General features: G+C 47.0%; 1 protein-coding gene across 6 annotated transcripts in view; it reads left to right on the top strand.

Moving 5' to 3' along the window:
* St3gal3 (ST3 beta-galactoside alpha-2,3-sialyltransferase 3) overlaps positions 1-23,057 on the top strand; it is a 203,902-nt gene that overhangs the window by 88,106 nt on the left and 92,739 nt on the right. For all 6 annotated transcript variants that reach the window (XM_032899348.1, XM_032899366.1, XM_032899356.1 and 3 more), the window contains exon 3: positions 18,321-18,363. In XM_032899348.1, coding sequence (XP_032755239.1) covers positions 18,321-18,363 — 43 coding nt within the window. The remainder of the gene's footprint in view (positions 1-18,320; positions 18,364-23,057) is intronic.

A 23,057-nucleotide genomic window follows, 5' to 3' on the forward strand; every position in this document is an offset into this window, starting at 1 on the left:
TATACATACAGAACACGCAGACGTCTTTTTTTTAATTTTGCTTTTTTAAATTAATTTTTTTTTCTCGAGACATGGTTTTGGTGTGGAATCCTCACTGCTAGAGAGAGAGAGAGAGAGAGAGAGAGAGAGAGAGAGAGAAAGAGAGAGAGAGAGAGAATATGAATTCTGGCTGCTGTGGAATCTCTTTGTGGACCAGGCTGGTTTCAAACTTGTAGAAATCCTCCTGCCTCTGCTTCCCAAGCTCAGAGTTAAATGCTGTGGGCTTCATGCCACACCTGGCTTTTGCAGATAGTGTCCCTACTTGGAGCTGGCTGGGTTACTCTCTGTGTAGCCCAGGGTGGTTTCCAGCTTGCAGTGGTCCTTTTACCTTGGTCTTCCAGGTTGCTGGTACTGCAAATGTGTGCTCATGCTACTAAGCCCACTGTAAGAGATGAGAAAAAAATTAAGTTTTATTTATTGTATTTTACTTTTGCGGGGCTCTAACTTGAACCTGGGGCTTGGTGTGCACCAGGCAAGTGCTCTACCACTAAGCTACGTGCCCAGAGGTTACACAGATGAGTCTCAGAAAGAGCAAACAGGCAGGCAATAGGAATATATACTGGTTTTCATTTGTATGAACTTGAAAAGTAAGATGAATCCACATTTGTTTACACAAGTCCGTGTTAAAACAGTAAGGAGAAATAAGACTGAATTCTGGCTGGGCTGGTAGTGGGAACGTCTCAGAACTAGAACATTCTCCTCGTGACCTGAGTGGGGGTCAGGAGAATGTCCCTTTCACAGTAATTCATTAGGCTGTACATTAAGATCTTACATACAAAAGCTGTAACACAGGCATGCCGCAAGCAGCCCTTGCCTGGAAACAGGAGGAGGAGGGGACGGTTAGTGTCCATGGAACATCACTGTGTGTAGAGTTCTCAGCCGTTTCCCATGAGCCAACTCTGAAAGCAAGGCTTTGGGACGGAGATTGTTCAGGACCTTGACACAGAGAATAAGTGAAACACCTTATCCAACACCAAATAGCAAGTCCGTATCAGAGCTGGGCTTGAGCGCAGGCATTCTGGTGCCAGCATCCACACTTGTCCCAGCAGTTCCTGCCTCTCTTCTCTTCTTAATTTCTTAATGTTCAAGGGGATTTTGATCCTTCGCCTCCATCACTCCTGGAGTTATAAAAGCATGTATTAGGTTTAATTTGCAAATGACTATGGACCACAGGGTGTAGTTCTGTCTTAACCAGGGTTTCTATCGCTGTGACAGAACACCAAGACCAAAAGCAAGTGGTGAGGAAAGGGCTCATCTGGCTTACACAGTCAGTCGTTGTCCATCCTCGAAGGAAGGCAGGGCAGGAGCTCAAGCTCAAACAGGGAAGGAACCTGGAGGCCCTGGCCTTGGAGGGCTGCTGTTTGCTGGCCTGCTTCCCCATGGTGTGCTCAGCCTGCCTTCTGTAGAACTCAGGACCACCTACTGAGAGTTGACATCACACACGGTGGGCACACATCCATCATTAACCAAGAAAATGCCCAGCAGACTTTTACAACCCAATCTTATGGAGGCTCTTTTCTCAAGTCAGAATCCCTTTTCCCAGATGACCTTGGCTGTGTCTCAAGTTGACATAAAACTAAGGACACAGGTTCCCAGGTTTGTACATGGTCCACTGTGAAAGGAGAGAAAAAAGGAAGACTCCTATTCTTTTCTGTCCAACTCTCTTGTCGTGGAGGATAGATTTAAGCTGATCAAAAGCCAGCTTTATCTTTTTTAAAAACTAATAAGTTGCATGTGTTTGGGTAGGTATATGCACATAGTAGGCATGCAGATGCCATAGCGAACAAAGTCATTTGATCCGTTGGGTGTCCTAGAGCTCCAGCCACTGCCGGCTCTGGGTGCTGGGGACTGAACTGAGGTCTTCTGGAAGCAGTCAGTGCTCTCAACTGCGGAGCCATCTCTCCAGCCCCAGCGTTTTTTTTAAATAAGCATACAAAGTAATGGGTTTTGTTACACCATCTTCTTAAAGGCATATCGTATGCAAACTCTGACTTCGGTTAGGACCGATTCTCACTTTACCCAGCATTCCCTTTCCCTGACTCCACCCGTTAGACTCCTCAGGTAGTCCCACACCAGTGATGTTCTCGAGGAACACTGGCCAGCAGTCTTCTGCTTTGTGTCATTCCCGAGAGCAGGGAGAGCCAGCTAGGCGGGCTCTGCTCAGCAGCCACTGGACTGTTCTACATGGAGAGTCTTTTCACAGCACTGGGCATACCACACTGCCAAAAACGTCTTCCTATCTTAGCAAAACAACTTTGGACTTAATCCCTATCTTATATCCTTTCTTTAACATAAGTAACTGGACGTAGGGAAGTGAGATTCCATCCTAGATAGGGACTGATCACTCCCCATGTCTCTGTCACAGAGCGCCGCTAATGGCTTGGACAGAATGCATTGCACAGCTATTTGAGGACCCTGAAACATTAGTCACAGCAGACAGGTTGGGAAGAAAACCAGAACTTAATGCATTATCAAACCGGCAGTGTGTTTCCCAGTTTCCCCTCAGTGTCCCACATCCCAGAAGCCCACACGCCAGCAGTGGACACCATACAAACAGCTCCAGGAAATGGCCTCCGGTTACAGCTCTAGTGTATGTATGTATATATGTGTATGTGCGCGAGCATATGGTGTGTATGTGGGTGTGGGGGAGTTCCTAAGGCCTAGACAGAGGAGGAAGCCCCAGGGTTGTTTTTCCTTCTGGCTCCCTAGTGTCCAGCCCTAGGCTGCCCCACGGTGGTGACCAAGGTAATGACAATATGAGGACTTGAGGAAAGCTGAAGTCTCTAGAGGGCGGATGTAGACTGATGCTTCTGCTTTCCTGCTGGTTCATAAAGGACAATGGTAACTGCGGTCTGGCTTTCTAGCTCAGGGAACCAGAGCACACAAAGCAGAGAGGAAGGAAGTGCTCGAGAAAGCGACTCCAAACATAGGCTTTCAGGATCCACCAAGGGGCAGATGACCTCCCAAGTGTCAGCAGGACACAGGTGGCACACACAGAAGGTCTGGTAGGCTGGAAAGTGGTGCTAACGGGGAAACCACAGCCATGGAAGGCTGGTCAGGACCTGCTGCCCAGATCCTGCTCAGTTGTTCTAAACAAAATTAACGCTTCCATTGGATCCACATAAGACCGCGAATTTCATAGCACAATGATAAAATATCCAGGATATAAGCCAAAATTAATTATCTTATAAAGAACCAGAGAAAAGTGCTGGAGAGATGGCTCAGTGGTTAAGAGCACTGGCTGCTCTTCCAGAGGTCCTGAGTTCAATTCCCAGCAACCACATGGTGACTCACAACCATCTGTAATGGGATCCAATGCCCTCTTCTGGTGTGTGTGAAGACAGAAACAGTATACTCATACACATAAAATCTTTCAGAAAAATATTTTTGTAATTAAATAAACCAACTATGGACCCCATCGGCTGATGAAGAGTGTTTGACAGACTGAACCTCTGTCTGTGAGAGGACAGCTCAACACTCAAAGGAATGAATGTGATCAAAACATGTATGAAGCGTGTTTTCTCAAAGAACTAATTAAAAAAATTTAAAGAAAGAAAGGAATGTCTTTAGACTGATACAGGACACCTGGAAGGACCTACAGCCCACAAGCCTGAAATCAGGCTCCACCCCTAAAAGTCCCAGAAAGCGGTGAAGCGAGAATGGGATTTAGATGAGCAAGAAAGAAATTAAACTGCTGTCTCGGTGATCACACAGAGAACCCCAGAGTCTACGAATTGTCCCCGCAGACTCCAAGAGCTTTATCCAAGTTCAGCAGAACCCGAGGTCAAAACACAAAGAAAGGTTAATTGTGACACTAAATACAGGCAATCAGCAAAGACCTTGAAAAGTTCCTGTGAACTTTCCTAAAGCAGAGAATTTATGGATAAAAGTGAATCACTCAGCTGCAAACACTCCTCACACTTCAAACTGGGAGTTTAGGCCTGCTTCGTCCTTCTCCCTGCAGGAAACATTCCTGCACCCACCCCTCCACCCTGTCCCACCCCCAACCCCACCAGCCTCACCCCCTGCCCTTTCTGCCCCCCCCCTCCCACTACTAGAAGGTCCTGTCCCCTCTGTTCAGGACCAGAAACATTGTTTGGTACTGAGCTGTCTGTTGCCTCCCAGAGGCCTTTCCCAGCATGCCTGGTTCCTGTTCGGGCTCTCAGGGCCTTCAACCACGCATGCTGACCACGGTCCTGACTGACAAAGTCCTACCTCCCTGTGACTTCACTTTGCCATTTGTGCCCCTCACTGACCATGGCCATGGCACTCTTGTTCCTCATGCTGGGTCTCCTCCTGCCTCTGGGCCTTTGTGTTTCCTGGGCTTCTCTTACGACTGTCTTCATTGTCCAGTGTTACCCTATAAGAAGGTCACTTTATCTGGGGTAGTCTCTCCAGACACCCATTTCCTTCTCTAGAAAGTCAGGCCTCCATTCATCCTGAACACTCACCCATTCTAACTGGCTGTCCCGTCTCACTCTGTCAGTCTCTGCTACTGTGGGGCACTGGACCAAAACCTTGTGCATTTTGGCAGAACAGCTCTTGGCATATTATAAGTTCCTGGTAAATATTTTTTTAAAGCAGGTTCATGTGTAAGCATGAGTGTAGGCACACATTAACACACCACACACACACACACACACACACACACACACACACACACATACAAAGAGACAGACAGCGATCACACCATGTCCCCATTTTTAACTATTAATTAAGACGAAAACCACCTCAGATGAAAATGTTCTTGTGGCTTCCTAGGCTGCTCTCTAAACTATCTGGCATTTGTCTTAATTGGCCTACACTACCACAGAAGAATTGATCTGGTGCTTGAGAAATAGAATATAGAAGCCAGTAAACTAAAGAAAGGCATTTGTCACCATGCCCGATGACCTAAGTTTGATTCCCAATACCACGTGGTAGGAGAGGACGCTCTCTCCAAAGTTATTCACTGATATCACACAAATGCTGTGGCACATGCACACTCCCCCATAACACAAGCACAGATAAATAATTAATTTTAATTAAATAAAAAACTAGTTAAAGCATTACAAGCAATAGTTCCCACTTAATAAATAATGATACTCCCATGCAGGAGATTATTATGGTTGTTAAAAATGAGGACTTAGAACTGGGCATAGTGGCATGCACCTTTAATTCCAGTGTTCAGGAAGGCAGAGGTGAGTGAATATCTGTGAGTTCAAGGCCAGCCTGGTCTACAGGGCAAGTTTCAAAGCAGTCAGTGCTGTGTAATAGAGAAAGTCCCTCCCAGTTTTAAGAAGGAAGAAAGGAAGAGGAAAAGAAAGAAGAAAAAGATAACAGAGCTTGACATAGTAGCACATAACTTAATCCCAGTGCTTGGGAAGTGGCAAGCCAGCCTGGGCTACATGGGAACCTACCTTTAAAAAGAAAAAAAGGACTATTTAATATTTTTAATTGACATAGACTATGTCCAGGATATTATGGTATAATCAGCATGACGTTAAAGTAATATGTAAGTAGAATTATATATTTACATATTCACATACACATCAATGGGAAGATGTCAAAGAACATAGCCACTGAAATGTAACAATTAACTTTAGGTTATGAAAGGAAACGTCAAATAATTCCTGCCTCATTGTTTATGAGATTTTCTTTTAATTTGAACTTTTAAAGTTAAAATTTTTATTTTATCATTAATGTGTGAGTGTGTGTGTGTGTGTGTGTGTGTGTGTGTGTGTGTGTGTGTGTGTGTGTGTGTGTGTGTGTGCAGGCCCACCACAGGGCAGGGCAAGCGTGTGGAGATCAGAAGACAACTTTCAGGAGCTGGCTCTCCCACCATGGGCTCAGAGGATTGAACTCAGGTCCTCAGGTTTGCTTCGAAAGCCTTTTTACCTCCCGAGCCGTGTCCCAGCCCTGCTTTGGTTTTTATATTGAATGTGTATTATTTCTATGACTGAAAAATATGGTTGTCTGGAGAGGGGTTTCTTATTTTGTTGAACATCTTAGTCCTTCATCTTTATGACAGAAATACCTTAGACTGTGAGAGTTATAAACCAAACATTTATTCCTGGGAGTTCTAAAGGCCAGCGAGTCCAAGGTCAAGGGGCCAGCGCCTGCAGGGGCTGATGAAATCTCAGCACAAAGATGCTCCCCTCACCGCCATCATGATGAGCCTTCCTGTAGCAGAAGGTGCAGGCGGGATCTCTGAGCCTGTTCTCTAAGGGCATCCTGCTGGTGAGGGTATATGGATACTGGGGACACGAGGTACAAATTGCAGGTAAGCCATTTCCCTGTCTCTCGGGCCAGCCGCTCTTCTGCTGTGACAGCTGCCACTCTTAATCTTGCAGCTGCATATCTGTGGCCGTGCAGGGTGCATGGCTCACTTGGTGTCATAAACAGGATTGATTTCAGTCCTGGTTTTCCCAGGGCAGAGGGGAGGTGGGAGCCGTGAGATCTTCCCTACACTGGGAGTGGCTTCTGCAAGAGGTCCCACTCCCCATTGACCCCCTCCTGACAGTACCACATGAGAGCCTAGCCCCGCTGTGGACAAGCCAGTCAGCCACAGGGGACTCCGTCCCGTCAAAAGCCTCTTGCCTCCCACATACCAGCATACACATATCTAGTTGGGACTGGATTTTAGCTTGTGAATGTCTAAGTTACGTTCCTGGGTCAGTTAATTTGGTCTAGGTCAGTGGGATTCTCTGTGTTTGTTTTATAAAACCACTTTCCTATTTTAGTTTGTCGTTGATAAATTGATCCCGCGTTGTGGTTTATTTCCCCGGCTGGAGGTGATGTGGGAGTCTTTTGCACTTTGGCCAGCCGCTCTCAGCAATCCCATGATTGACTCCCATGATTCACATGTGGCATGGCTGGATCTTTGGACATCGCCCCTGGGACAGGGAATGGAGAGAACAGGACACACTTGCTCCCTTGCAGCTGTCCTAACATGAGCGTCCGTTCTCTTTTCCCTGGAGGCCTTGTGGACTGAGGAAGGGACAAGCAGCCTCAGGGTTGGACCTGGGCTGGCTCGGCAACTTCCCGGCCATTCACTTAGTGCTTGGGACCTCAGGTATATCACATCCCCTCTCATTCAGCCTCATCTGGAAAATGGGGACAAGTCCTACTTCCTGTGTGAGGATTCAATCGACGGTGTCAGGGACAACACCGAGAGTGGTCAGTGAACAGTAGCCCCCTCGGTCTGTTCTCTCCTCTGCACGTTTGACCGCTGTGTGGACCCGTCGTCCTCTTCTTCCTCCACACAAGCCTGGACACAGAGTGTTTATGTTTAATGCAGCTTCTTTGGGAGGCCGTGCAGTGTTGCTCCTTTGGAAGTAAAAGATCTATTTTGAGCGAGATAGTTCTTCAGTCCATTTACTGCAGTGCCCTTTGCACTTGGGAATTCAACATCCCATGTGAGCGATGGGAGCCGGTGACCACGGGGAGGAAGATGGTGGAACTGCTTCCCGTGTGAGGAGTTTGCTTGCCTGGTAGACCGTCTTGCCAATATATGTTTGTCACTTAAAATTTGAAAATGACCACGTATGTGGCATATGCCTTTAATCCCAGTACCCAGAAGGTGGATGCAGGGAGATCTCTGTGAGTTCAAGTTCAGCTTGGTCTACATAGCCAGTTCCAGGCCAGCCAGGACTACACAGTGAGATCTTACCTAAAAAAAAAAATTAATGTGAAGAACTGTGATTATCTGACCGAACCAATCGTTTTATATTACCGTAAAGTACTAGATGTCGTGTACCTCATTAACGCTCCTGTAAATGGCTCTAGATGAGAGATATGGTTGGTGTCAGCGTGGGCCACTTGCCCAGTCAGTACTGGGTTCGTGTCAGCTGATGGGAGTGGGTGGTGGCTCTGCAGAATGAGAAAGGGAAGGGCTAACACAAGATGGACAGGGTTTGTCAGGCTCTGTATTAGTTACTCTCCTGGTGCTGTGGTAAAACACCATGACCAAGGCAACTTTGAGAAGGAACGTCAAATTGGGCTATGGTTCCAGAGGGTTAGAGTCCATGGCAGTGGCGTGGAGGTATGGCAGCTGGAGCAGAAGCTGAGGGCTCACATCTGGAGCCACCATCAGGAGACAGAAAAGGATCTTGAAATGGTGCAAGTCTTGGAGCTCTCACTGTCACCTCCAGTGACACGCCCCTCAAACAGCTCCAACAAATGGGGACTAAGTGTCCCAGTGCTCGAGACTGTAGGGGACATTCCCATTCCAACCACGCTCAGTGCTATTGGCTGAATTCCGTCTGAGGCTTCTACAGCTGAGCAGGAGGCTTTCCTATCACCCCCACTTTCAGGAACTTCCTGAGGGTTCCCTGTTGCCTAGAATGGGCTCTTGCAGCATAACATAGCTGTTTCCATTTCAGAACATGGGTTGAGTGGGAACGTCCTCATTCCATTCTGAGAGGTGGGGAGTTGGGTTATATGCAATTACTGCTACTATTACTGCTACTACTGCTATTACTGCTACTACTACTACTACTGCTACTACTGCTACTGCTATTACTGCTACTACTACTACTACTACTGCTGCTGCTGCTGCTGCTGCTGCTACTACTACTACTACTACTACTACTACTACTACTACTACAAAATTAAAGCTATGCATTAGTTTATTTTGTAAAAGCTGATTACCTAATTACATGGGGGGCGGTGTAGCTGGAGGTATGGTTTGGTGATTAAGAACACATATTTTCCCTGTAGAAAACAAGAGTTCAAGCAGCTCCCAGCTGCCGTAACTCCAGCTCTGGGGAATCTGATGCCCCCCTGACCTCCTCATACATAGACATCCACTGTCACGTAAGTGAGTGATAATAAGAAAACACATACTTACTAGTAATAAACAATAATAAATAAGTAAGGCAGGTTGTGACTCGTTCTCTTAAAGGCAGGTTAGACAGGCTGAGCACCTGGCAGGAGAGCAGGCCGAGTCCCGAGTGACCTTGAGGTGTATTATTAACTCAGCTCTGAGCTCCAGCCAAAGTTCAGGTCTCGGAACGTAAGCGCTGTTTTCATTGAAATGTATCACCGCTGTCCATCTTGTGCTCTTTCTGAGGCAGAGCAACAGTGCTCACGTGCACTGTCACACTGCCTCATTCTCTATGGACGCTCACAACTGAAATTTGTTTTCTTTCGTGGGGATTATATATGTTGTGTTTTGTTTGAGACAGGGTCTTATGGTGTAACTCTAGCTGGTCTGGAACTTCGTGTACATCGGGCTGGCTCAAACCCACAGGGTCCACTCGCCTCCTCTTCCTGAGGGGTAGGATTAAAGGTATACATGATGGTCACAGCCAAAGAAATTTTATACTTTTAAAAAGGCAGAACCAATTTTTAAAAGAATTATTTAAGTATATGAGTTACACTGTCCTCAGATACACCAGAAGACAGCATCAGATCCCATCACAGATGGTTGTGAGCCACCATGTGGTTGCTGGGAATTGAACTCAGGACCTCCGGAAGAGCAGTCAGTGCTCTTAACGGCTAAGGCATCTCTCCAGTCCCCAGGACCAATTCTTGATGAAGCAGTTTGTTTGCAGTGTTACAGACCAAAGCCTGTCACGCCTCCAGCATGTTAGGAAAGTCCTCTGCCCCTAGCTACACCGTGCCCTGCAGTTTAACTTCGATTATATTAACCCCTGGAGTGCACATCTCTAGTATTCTGTATGATGAAAAGGGAGGGTGCCTTTCTACGTACCGAGGAGAGAGGTTGTCCTAACGAAAAGGCCCTTGTGAGATTGTCACCAGCCTGACTATCTCCAAGGAACCCTGTTTTCACTTGAGCAATGGACAGACATCGGGCTTTTGAAAGCTCGGAGTCTGGCAGACAGCTCAGAAATGAGAGCGAGCACGTGCGTCAAGTCGCCGCCAGTGTTTCGTCACCAGTGATTCGATGTGTATATTCCCAGGAAAATTAATACTTTGTAAAGGTACTTTCATTGGTCATCCTCCCAGAACTTAACTTTACAGTAGACCAGGGTTAGGGGCTGAGCCCAGTTTGGACCTCCCCCTCCAATCACTTTCAGAAGTGGTCACTGCGTGCTCTGCTCGGAAGGAATGTTCTCCGCTGGCTGGGTGCGGGGCTCTCTGCCCTTCAGTTCGTTCACAGTAATTGTTCCATTCAAATCTTCTGAGTTCCCACTGGTTTTATGGTCTGATTTTTTTCAGTGGCTCGTGGGTTTCCCTGTGTAATGACAGTTAATTCTGCTCAGTAAGGGAAGCCCTCCTTATGTGATGCATACACACAATTTGCTCATGACCTACTTTTATGTCCAGTTTCTGAACCTTCCAGGAGTTTTACGAATCCTCTAGGGTCTCCCCCCCCCAATACTTTATGACTCTTACTGTGACTCAAAAGCCACATTTAATCCATTTGTAGGGTCCCTGAAAGAGTTAACAGTTTACTTCAAAGGTTTCCAGCATCTGAAAAAGCACTTTGTGCGATCACAGCTCTGACCTGGTGCAGGTGCTGGAGAAGGACAAAGCTTTCTGTCACCCAGGCCACTTCCTGCCAGGAACCAGACACAGGACACATCACTTCCTGCTGGGAACCAGGCACAGGACACATGTGTTCCTTCATTGGTAGATCGTGTTGCCCTGCATTTTCTGGCCCGGCTGAGGCAGGAGGCCTAAGCCACCAAGAGACTAAACGTTTTTCCTTCCGTGTGCAGCTGCCGGCTTGCTGCTGTGGTGTCTGGGAAGAGAATGCTTTCCGCTGCTGCATCAGCTGTCTGTGGTAGACTCAGGAGTCCCAGGGTCTGCTGACCTGAGGCAGATTTGTGCTCAGGGTGGTGAGACCTGGACCTTTCTGTGGGCTACCCAAGAGGCAAATTGTCCCCAGAGTATTGGTTTGTTCAAAGTGGGATTTCCTTTGTAGGCAGCATGAGCATGCAATTCCAAGAACTCGTTTGTATAAAGTACGAAGCTTGGAATGCTCAGGGGCTCTTTGTGGAGGAGGTCGAAGTTCTGGCCTTTAGAAATGATGTGCTGACAAGTCAGGGGTTCTCAGAGGGAACCCCAAAGCAAAAAATCAGAAAATGGCAGTGCATGGGAAATTAAACAGAGAAGTAGATCGTTATGTCTAAGCAGAGCCATGGGAGACCCTCGGTGGGTGGGGGTCTGCAGTGTCACCAGCTGGGTGGGGTGAGAGTCAGGAGTGGGCAGAGCAAGGCAATCACTGTTGTGAAAGATGACCCAGAGAGGCTGTGGCCATACCTGCCACTGCAGCCACCACTAACACTGCCCCTCACCACAAGTAGAAAAGGACAAAGGACCCAGGTCCCCGGCTAGTCACATCACTCGTTCAAGATATTTATGGACCCACAACTTTGCACCAGACCCTGTGTTCCATGCTAGCGATAGTGGGTGAGCTCTGTCGTGTGTGTGTGTGTGTGTGTGTGTGTGTGTGTGTGTGTGTGTGTGTGTGTGTGTGTGTGTATCTGTCTGTCTGTCCATCCCATTCATGGAAGTTAGTAATGTTTAAGTATGAACAGCAGCAACTCCTTTGGACTAATCATTAAAGAAGGGAATTTAGCAGCCCAGCCTGAGTGCCTATAGGCTGGTTAACTGGGTGAAGTAGGGGAAAGCAGGGTTCAGGGAATGAATGCTCTTGGGTGAAGAGTAGAGCCCCTCACAGAGGTGAGGAACAAATACTGGCTGTGTGCGAGGGTGATATAGATAAGACGTGTGAGGCTTCTTCAGCTGCTGTCTTTAGTGACTGGTCGGCATCGTAAGTAGGACTGGTCAGGCGACATCCATGGTCCTCATGAGAGATTGCTTTAGGTGAAGTGGACAGTTGGGTACAAAAAGTTGAGTGTGCACAGGGAAAAGTGAAGAAAGGAAAAATGACAGGAAAAAAAAACTCACAAGATCTGTAGAAAAATAAAAAACCCTTTTTTGCAGACCTTGAAGCAAGGATGGTGAACTCTGAAAGAAGAGAAACCAATGAGCTTAGGCCTTTGCTCATCCCAGCTACCCTTGGACAGTTCCAGAGGCACTGGCCTTGGTGAAGGGAAGGAGAGCCAAGGCTCTTCCAAGGCGAGGGAGGAAGAAGCTGAGAAGTTGAGGAAGCAAGGCAGATTGCCCAAGAGGAGAGACCTGCGCAGAGTACTGGAGGTGTGCAGCCAGTCCCCCTGGACTGCTCGACTGATATGTGGCTGTGGACATTACAGGAGCCAGGACAAAGCCATGGAAAGTGTCATGCAAGACAGTACCTAGAGGTCACTGAGGGTTGGGAATATAGGGAAAGTTCATAAAGCACGGAGCGTTCGATAATGCACTCTAAAGGATGGGGCAGCACTAGTGACAGTACAAAATTAGTCCAGACTGAAGGCTACTCTTGCCTCCAACTCTAACGTACAGAACTTACAAGCAAGCTGTGTTGAAATGATTGAGCTCTTCCTAAGAATTCAATTCTACCTCAAAACAATTAAGGACTCCCCATGTACTGTGTTTTAACAAAGTAAAAATTCACATGGCTGGCTACCAACCAGACGCTGCCAGGTAATTCAGAGAAGCATGAAAATGAAATCCCACAGGAGTGTGGTTTGTGTGTGTCTATGTGTGTGTGTGTGTGTCTGTCTATGTGTATGTAAGTGTGTGTGTGTGTCTGTGTGTGTGTGTCTGTGTGTGTGTCTGTCTGTGTATGTCTATGTGTGTCTCTGTGTGTGTGTGCGTTTGTGTGTGTGTGTGTGTGTGTCTGTGTGTGTGTGTAAGTGTGTGTGTGTGTGTCTGTGCATATGTCTGTGTGTGTCTGTGTGTGTGTGTATGTTTGTCTCTCTCTCTCTCTGTGTGTGTGTGTGTGTGTCTGTCTGTCTGTCTGTGTGTGTGTGTGTGTGTCTGTGCATATGTCTGTGTGTGTCTGTGTGTGTGTGTACGTTTGTCTCTCTCTCTCTCTCTCTCTCTCTCTCTCTCTCTCTCTCTCTCTCTGTGTGTGTGTGTGTGTGTATGTGATCAGTATGAACAAGCCTGGAGATGATGTGTTAGCTTAGCAGACAAGGACGTTATAACATGTTCCATATGTTCAAGAAGGCAGAGAAAGCTTGGGAACATTAAGGAAAGGCATGGGAGATATAAAAGGAACTGGATATAAAAAGAATGATGTCCGAGATGAGAAAATACACTGGCTGGCTCATCGACCAGTCTGATGCAGTAGGGAAAAAAAGGGGGCGGGGGAAGAGAACTAGGAGATGTATCAATAGAAACTATTTAAAATGAAATGGAGTGAAAAATTACTAGGAAAACAGTGGGCAGAGCATTGCTGAAGCGTGGGACTTCTGGAAGCCTCATTGGTAATTGAAAAAGGGGTTGGGGGAGGAAGAAAAATATTTGAAGAAGTAACAGCCAGGTTGTTTTTTATTTCCTGCTCCTCCTCCTCTTCCTCTTCTTCCAAATTTGATTACAACACACAGATCCAAGACCCTCCACAAACTCCAAACCAAGAAAGGCCGTGAAACCACAATGTGGCACATCCCTTCTCTTCTCCCAGGCAGGTGGCCGGGAGAGCAGGGCCCCTGGAGAGCCTCAGGCAAAGCAAGGCCTTCCAGGGCCGAGGAGGGCTCAGGTCAAGCGGAGGAGGAAGGCCAGGAGGTGAGAGCAGCAAGCCCAGGGAGAGCTATGAGCGTAATTCGTGTAGGAGGTTGTCAGGTAAGATGAATGAGGAGAGAGAATAGGACCAATGGCCCGTCGGTCCTCAGAGATTCAGCTTCTGTGATTGCCAGAGATTGTTCTGCCGTTCCAAGGGGCCTTTGCTCGGGGACACATGTTCCTTCTGGTAAACCCCTCACTCTGTGTCATGGGAACTTGTCACTTCCACCAACTCCTACTGCTCCATGTTTGAGATTTGAACAGGTGAAGAAGGGCTGCTACAGGTCTGGCCCACACCCACCCCTCACCAGGGTTTCCAGATCAGGAACAGAGAGGATGAATTGCAGTCCCTTTTCCACGGTAATACTAAATACACTGCCTCCCAGTTAGTTGCTGGCGGCCATGTTGGAAAGTTGTAAGGAAAACTCTGTGGGAAGAGTAAAGACAGCCTAGGGTGCAGTGGCCGGCAGTGCTTCTGGCAGTACCCCGAGGCCTCTACAGACGGTCCTTCCCACAGCCTGTGTATGTGAACCTAAAGCCATCCTCTTGGGATAAGACTACACAACCCTTCCAGAGATGTGGGGTTCATAACAGTTCTCCTTGAAGGAGTTTTTCTCTTATTTTAAAATGCATTTATTTCATTATTTTATGTGCATTGGTGTTTTGCCTGCATGTATGTCTGTGTGAGAGTGTCAGATCTTGGAGTTACGGACAGTTGTGAGCTGCCATGTGGGTGCCAGGATTTGAACTCCAGTCCTCTGGAAGAGCAGTCAGTGCATTTAGCAACCGAACTGTCTCTCCAGCCCCTCAAAAGAGTTTTCAAACTGTCTTTTCATCTCTGACAACTGGTTTTTCTGTGTTTAATGTAAGGAAGGTTGTCAGCACTCTCTGTATTTTTGAAATTCATTACGTGAGGGGCCAGAGAAATGACTGGTGGTTAAGAGAGTTTGCTGCTCTCGCAGAAGGCCCGAGTTTGATTCTCAGCACCCACGTTGGGTGACTCAAAACGCTGTAATGGGGATGGGGATTTAGCTCAGTGGTAGAGCGTTTAGCTTGGAAGAGGAAGGCCCGGGGTGCGGACCCCAGGTCAAAAAAAAAAAAAAAAGAACCAAAAAAAAAAAAAAAAAAGCGATACAACGGATTTTAAGGGGTTGGGGATTTAGCCCAGGGGGAGAGCGCTTGCCTAGCAAGCGCAAGGCCTGGGTCGGTCCCCAGCTCCGAAAAAAAAAAAAAAAAAAAAAAAAAAAAAAAAAAAAAAAAACCGCTGTAATGCCAGGTTTAATGCCCTCTTCTGGCCTCCACAGTCACCTACACACATTCGCTCAGACAGACACAAAGACACACCGACACACAGACACACATGTAAATTTAAGAAAAATTAATTCACTACTTTAAAAACTCAACTGCAATATTCTTTGCACGTTATTTCTTTCTGCTTATGGTGGTTGTGACCAAGCAATCTAGGTAAGAACAGCCTGTGCTCATTAGTCGCCAGTGATAAATATCCACTCATCAGCTGGTGGTCTAAGGCAGCGGTTTGCCTACAGCTACCCTGCTGGAGAATCTCGCCAGAGGCATGTTTTGGTTTCTGTACACAATCTATAGATTGTATTTCTATCAACACATCTTTTTAGAGTGATGAATTTTACCTTAAAAAAAAAAAAACCTACATTCTCAGCTTTTAAATCACGATCAGAAGACGTGGTAACTCAACAGGGTTCAACTCCTAAGGACTCCAGAGAATGTTGTGAAATGTGTGTCTCTGAGGATAGAAAGGCCTTGGGAGGGATGTTTCACAAGTGCAGCTCTGGCCAGGGACGTCGCTCAGTATCAGGGTGCTTATCCAGCATGTGCAATCCTTGAGTTTTATTCCTAGCACTGGGGCAGATTGGAAATGCAGTATTCTCCATCCGTCCATCCGTCTGTCCATCCGTGTGTATGTGTGTGTGTATGTGTGTGTGTGTGTCTCTGTGTGTGTGTGTGAGAGAGAGAGAGCTCAAAATGACATTGGAAAATAACTAATTGTTGTTGTTATGGTTACTGTATAGTAAATATGTGTAGGGGGTAGGATGGTTAATTTTGACTGTCATCCTGATGGGATTTAGAATCACTATGGTAGTCAAACTTTGGGCATGTCTGAGAGGGCGTTCTTAAGCTAATTTATTGGTGGCACCTTATATTTGGGTGGCACCATTCCATGGAGGAGTCCTGGGCTGAGAAGGAGGAGGACAGCCACCTGAAAGGGGACCCTGTGTTGCTCTCTGCTTTCTGACTGTAACACAGCCACTTCAAGGTCTCACCACTAGGCTTCCCCACCATGATGGGCTGTACCTTGATCTGTGAACCAGAATAAACCCTTAACTTCTTTAAGTTGCTTTTGTCAGATATTTTCTCTTAACAAGAAGACAAGCGCTAATACAGGGGCAATAATGATTCTTTTAAAAAGACACTGGAATAGGGTTCCACTTCCCTCATATTAAGAAGTGAGGTAAGCCAGGCAGTGGTGAGGGACACTTTTAATCCCAGCACCCAGGAGGCAGAGGCAGGCAGATGTGTGAGTTTGAGGCCAGCCTGGTCTACAGAGTGAGTTTCAGGACAGAGACACCCTGTCTCAAGAGAAAAACAAAATAAAACGAAAAACACAAAAACAAAAGCTAAAACAAACAAAAACAAAAAGAGAAAAGCTGGTTCGAAACTGAGGAAGGCATTGTAGGCTAGACAGCAAAGAGCTACACTACAAACCCAGTCAGCTGTATCGTTAAAGAAGCAATTGCATATAGCAAGGGGAGAAAGAGGTCTTAAGTAAACTTTAAAACATGACAAAGACGGCCCAGTGGCAAAGGCACTTGCTACACAAGGCAAATAACCTCGATTCCATCCCAGTCTTAAATCCCAGCACGGGCAGGAAAATCTGCATGAGTTCGAAGCCAGCCTGACCTGCAGAGTGAGTCCAGGACAGCCAGGGAAACCCTGTCTTGAAAAAAACCATCCAACCAACCAGACAAAAACAACAGAGAACTGAAGTCAGAGCCTTGGGCATACAAGGCGAGAAGTGCTCTACCCAACCTACATCCCCGGCCCTTTCAAAGTTTTATTTTGAGATTTGTCTTGCCAAAGTGCCCAGGCTGGCCTTGAACTTACAGTAACAACCCTCCTACCTCAGCCTCCTGAATGATCAGATTATAGCTGTGTGCCACTATGCCCAATGGTTTTTTTTTTTTTTTTGAGACACTCAGTAATTGGCATGGAGCATTGGCTCCAGTTGGGTACTGCATTCTGCCCACCCCTCATCCGTGCTGTCTTGCTTGGCACCTGATGTTTGGGTCTGCGGCAAGACGAAGGCCCTCAATAACTTCTGGAAGGAGCCCACTACAGAGCGGTACACTGTCTGTTCTTAAGTCCGAGGGACGGCAGCACAAAGGACAGCAGCCAGGGCAGCCACCACACAGGGCCAGTCAACAAGCATTTGGCAAGTCTGTGATGTTTCTTTTTCCTAGAATGCCAGAATACAAGTATTGAAAGAACATTCGACTTTGAGAGCTATGCTTTTTAGTTGTATTTTTAGTTTTTTAGAATTGAGGCCTTTTTGTTTTTCTTGCTGGTTCTGTAAATTCTTAACATATAAAGTCCTGACTTTGCCTGAAGCAGAGAAAGACCAGGATTATCTGAGGATCTCTGAGATTCTCTTGGGAGGGGGAATTCTCTTGAGAGAAAAGCCTTCTGTTGTGTTTTGTGTCCTAGTTGATATTTTCAGTGCTAAGATGTCTTCTTTCAGGTCGAAGATAAGTAAACACATTTGCTGAGCAAGCAGGAGGACCCAAGTTCAAATCCTACCACCCACATAAAAGGCCAGATGTGCCCATGCATACCCATAACCCCAGCTCTGTGAGGGCAGAGACGGGAAGATCGCTGGCACTTGCTGGACAGTAGCCTAGTTCCGGGTGCAGTGAGAGACCTTGTCTCAAGGGACTAAGGCAGGAATGATAGACAAGATAGACAATGATAGGCAAGACACTGGCTATCCTCTGGTCCCCACAGTCTGCACATCCCTCACATTCATATACACCACACCCAAGTACACACACACACACACACACACACACACACACACACACACACACCCCTTGCTGACTTGCTCCTCCTGGCTTGTTCAGTTCCCTTTCTTTTATACAGTCTAGGCACACCTGTCCAAATACGGTATTGCCTGCAGTGAGCTGGACCCTTCTATATCAATTGATAATTTGGAAAATACTTCATGAACCCGGCCTCAGGCCATTCTGATTGAGAGAACTGGAATATGACTCTGAAAGTTGTGTCAAGTTGGCAGCTCACACTCACCAGGAGGCTCACTGGACAGAGTCTGTGCTTAAAACCTGGAAGAGCTTAAGCTGGTTTCCAGTCTCTTTCCTCAGAGTCCGGGCTCTGATTTACCACATTTCGGTTTCGGTCGCCACGTTTATTCAGGAAGATGTGGGGAATAGCTGCTCCTGAACCCGTCTCTTCGGGCAAAACAAATGTCCAACAGACATTTTGTGACTTACATTTATTAAGGCGTATGTGTTTGCTTCTGTTCCCGGAAGCGTTTGAAGCATGTATTCTTTTGCAGGCACTGCCTGTCTCCATGGTGTAGATCTGGGAATGCAGCCCACTGTGGCAGCAGTGACTTGACTCCAGTGACGTTTTCTGCTTTTCCTTTTCAGAGTATGATAGGCTGGGTTTCCTCCTGAAGCTGGACTCTAAACTGTAAGTAGAATGGGAAATGCCGTAGCTCTGTTTAGATACCTGTGAGAGCCGGGGTCTAGCTCGGAAGGGTCACCCCTCTTAGCTGCTTAGTTTTGGGAGGACTCCTTGGGGCTTCCGTCCTCAAGTTGTAAGCAGAATCTTCAAGCATGTCACTGGGCAGGATGGGGCGGTAGGCATAAACTGAGGAATAGCCTTAGGCTGGCACAGGTGGCCCGTTACAGAGGGCCAGGAGGACACGGGAGCAGCATTTCCAACAGAGTGGGAGTGGACACTGTCAAAGATGCCCTCCCGCCTGGCGCTCCTGTGCTCGTCTCCAGCTTCTGTCCTTTGAGCTCCTGCCCTTCCTCCCACAGGCAGACCTGGCTGGTCCTCTGGGATTTGTGACTTGGTGTACAGCACTGCCTCTTCTTGCTAGGTCACTTGGAAAAGCCCAAGATTACTTCCTGTCTACACCGAATTGGCTCCTCCATGCTTCCTTTGAATTTCCATAACCCTGCCAATTGTCTGGCTCTCCTATAATTAACCGTGTGATAATTACTAATTTATTAAGGGCACAGGCTCAGAGCCAGACAAAACTTGGTTCAAATCCCAGATTACCACTTACTGAACTTGTGATCTTGAACAGTCTCCTTAGCTACTTTAAGCCCATTTCGTCTGTAAGAGGAAGACAGTACACATGCTTTATAGTTGTTATAAGGATTTAACTGAAGGGTCTGATTCAGGGGCTTTTGAGTAATGGATGTTCGATTCTCCAGCATTCTTTCCTGGTCTCTCTGGTGCCTAAACAGCATAGGTATAGGTCTGTCAAGTTTCAACAACCTCTGAATTCTTGGCTAGATGGGTGGGTGGAACGGAGAGATGAATACATAGATGGGTGAGTGGGTGGGGGTCGTGGATGCATAGATAGCTTGGTGGGCGGTAAATGGACGAATGGATAGATGGGCAAATTGGTGCATAGGTGGATGGATAGATGAACATGAACCCATTTAGCCATCACACCATGAGTTGGATCTCTGTCCATTCTGTTTGTTCATACCCTGTGTGCAAGACCATTCATAAGGTTGTCAGCCATCTTCGTGCTCCTCTGTCCCTAAGTGAGACACGTATCATGGAAGGTCAGAATTGCATTTCTTTCTCTCTCTGTCTCTGTCTCTGTCCCCCCTTCCTCCCTCTTTCTCTCTCTCCCCCATCTCTCTCTGTCCCTCCACCCCGCATATGGTCTTATACACAGCTGCTTCAGATTGTGACAGTCACACCTGCGTTAAATCATCACGCCAGGAGCTGTGATGCTTGTCATTGTCAAGCCTTGGAATTGTCCGCAGCTGGCCCCTTTTCCTGGAATCTAGAGTCTTGACTCTGGGGCCTCAAGCTGTGGGTTCAGGCATCGCGCCTCTCCCAGTTTTTATACATCACTGAGGCAGCTGCCAGGGAGGAATGGTCTGGTGTCTTTACAAGGCAAGCAGAGAGAGGTTAGGCCCCAAACATCTGGGAATGAAGTTTGAGTGTGCTAAAGAACGTGTGTGTGCCCTTCTTAGAAATGTCTCCATTTAGTGCTGGAACAGAAAAACCAAACAAAACACATCAAGTATAAGCCTTAAGCAAGTGAAATGCCACCAGACCAGAAAGGAGACAGTAATTACCAAGTCAAATCGTATGGATGAACAAAGGAGATGTTACAGTGGACTAACTAACCACAGTGTTTAAGCTGTCTTCACAGTGAAGGAGGAGGACGCTCCTACCCTGCTGTCTCGACAGTTGAGTGGTGTGGAATAGATCACTGTAGCTTGCTGCTGCATACCGGGCCAGTTCCATGATTATCTGAGGGGACTCGGGCTCTGGCCAGGGAATTTATATGGCCGTGCATTTAACTCATATTGTGAGGGACAAGCTAGAACCTTCCTGCCTCTTGTTGCATGGGCTTTTCCACTCCAGTGCTTTCTTCCAAAGGGAAACACAGATGTATTCAGGGAGAAGTTTCTAAGTTAAGGATTCTGCTGTGTGGGAAATTCCTTGGCCATGTTTCCATCTCTCTTTACAGCGTCTCTTTCGGTTGTGTGCTATTCTGTTTCTGATGTATAAGAGGGAGATGGTGTAGATCAGAACAGGGCCTGAGTTCCTCTGCCTCTGCCTCTGCCTCTGCCTCTGCCTCTGCCTCTGCCTCTGCCTCTGCCTCTGCCTCTGCCTCTGCCTCTGCCTCTGCGTTTATCTGACCTTAAACAGCGCATTCAAGCTTTCTGAACCCCATTTTTTCCTTTATGAAAAATGTCAGTTATTCACTTACATTGTAGTTTATGGAGAGTAAAAGAAAGCATTGTATAATCTATTATAAGTGGACATATGGAAGGATTTCTTTGTGTTTATCTTAATTAGGGTTAATTTAGCTTCTTGAGAATCAAAATGTATATGTCCTGGAAAATGTCAGCTGTTTTCTCTTTAAATACTGCTTGCACCCCATTTTCTAGTTCCCACACCCTGTACTCTTCAAAGTCTCCTGTTAAAGTTTAGAGCTTCCCAGTGTAGCCTCTGGGTCTATTAACTTCTCCATATTTGCCACTTTGTAGCCCTTCTCATGTAAAACTAACTGCAGAGGATTCCCTGTAAGAATATACTAGAACTTACCCTGAGCCCCCAGGCCAGGATTAAAGGGAGCTTACCCCAGCTCTGAGTGGATTAGGCTAAAAAGTCGGCAGACGAAAGGACTTGCTGTCATTGCCAGAGTCTCGTTGCTCGGTAAACGCGGGATTCCCTAGCCCACGTGCAGCGCCCCAGATTTGGCAGGTGTGCGGAGCACCTGGCAGGAGCAAACCCAAGCCTCCCTAGAAAAGGCTGTGAGCTCCTGGCAAGGAGCTGTTCAAGGGACCCAGCAGTTCACAGGAAAGAGTGATGGGCAAGAGAACAAGCCATCGTTAGTGAGGAAAGCAGCGGGTGAGGGAAGGAGAGCCCTCGGACACTTCCCATGTGGAAGTGGCTGACGAGTTATAAGACAAGTCTGTATACTCTGCAAGACTGAACTCTGGACATAGAGTTAAGAACTGTAAAATAGGACCCTGGGTTTAAAATTTTTTTAAAAGCGGGCCAGTGAAATGGCTCAGCCAGTAAGGGGCTTGCTGGAGAGCCTGCAGACCTGAGATCAGTCCCTGGAACCTACGCGGTGGAAGGAAGGTGTTGTTTTCTGTAGGTTGTCCTCTGACCTCTCAAGTGGCCATACCTATACACAGTAAGCAAATAAATAACCGTGACTAAGAGTTTTAAAACTGAAAAGAGGCTTTGGAATCAGGCATGGCTCATGCCCAAGTCTACATCTCACCAGTTCTAATCTTGGGCTTTCATTTAATCGCTAAGTATCAGGTTCCCCATAGGAACCTCACGAATGAGATCCAGCCACACCCTGTATATCTATTGAAGTCTTTTTAAAAGTAGAATTTTCTTTTTACTTCATGTGCATTAGTATTTTGCCTGCACGGATGTCTGGGTGAGAGTGTCTGATGTCTTGGAATTGGAGTTACCGTTACAGATAGTTGTGAGCTGCCATGTAGGTGCTGGGAACTGAAACTGAGTCCTCTGGAAGAGCAACAGATGCTCTTAGCCCCAACCCCTTTATTGGAATCTTTTATCGGCTTACTGTTGGGGAAGGCAGAGCTTCCAGACAAGATCTATGTTCTCCTTGCCTCCTGGTCTACACTTGACTTCAGTTTTGCATTTATTCATTTAGCCAATACATCTTGACACCAACTATGTGCTTTGGGCATGGGATAAAACCCACGAAGTCTAAGCCATATATACGTATAGCCACTGTTAGCTTAGTGAACATGGGCGGGGGCAAACATCAGCAGTCGGGGTAGTTTTGCTGGGTATCATAAGCAATGCGTGGTTTGCTCTGAAAATAAGGGTGGTATCCATACTGATGAGTGGGACAGATGGTAGAGCATGAAGGGCATGCCAGGCATCCCCAGATGTGTGGTGCGGAGACAAAAAGCCCCTCCACAGAAGGCGATAGATGTGGTGTTTGTAGAGGAGACCTAGACTACTCTGAGAGCAGACTGTAAAAAGAACATTCACTCAAGAGGCTGCAGATACAGAGGTATGAAGGCCTCATGGAATATAATGGGACCCTAGAGTAAGGAGCAAGGCGAGAAACTCTAGGCAACAAGATGAGACAAGTATCACAGATGGGGATGCAGGGGCTGGGGGTGGGGACGTGAACAAGAATAAGTAAGACGAAAGGCCAGCATGGTGGTGAGTGCTGTTGTCCACATGGTTGCTGAGAACTGATCCCAGGGTTCAAGCCTGGCACTTTAGGAGGCTGGAGGCTGTCTACAATGCTTGCTTCAAAGTCTAGAGTTGGGAGGAGCTCAGAGATAACGGTCCCCATGACAACTGGAGGGCAAGCACTCCTCTCTCACTCAGCAGAGATCTTGATAAGTTATTGTCATTGTACAATAAACAAAACGTGGTGGGGGCTGCGGAAAGGGCTTGGGGATCACAGCACTTACTGCTCTTGTTGAGGACCCACATCCAGCCACTCACAGCAGGGCCTGACTCCAGCTTCATGGGACCCAGCGCCTTCTCTGTCTCTGATTCCTACGAAGTAACAAGTGCTCAGGAGGACAGTAGTGCAGCAAGGGGATGCTGTGGAGGACGAGGCACATGTAAGTGGGCGGTACCAGCAGGACTCCCTGGGAAAATGACGTTTC

This window comes from Rattus rattus, chromosome 1, assembly GCF_011064425.1.
Source record: "Rattus rattus isolate New Zealand chromosome 1, Rrattus_CSIRO_v1, whole genome shotgun sequence".
NCBI lineage: Eukaryota > Metazoa > Chordata > Mammalia > Rodentia > Muridae > Rattus > Rattus rattus.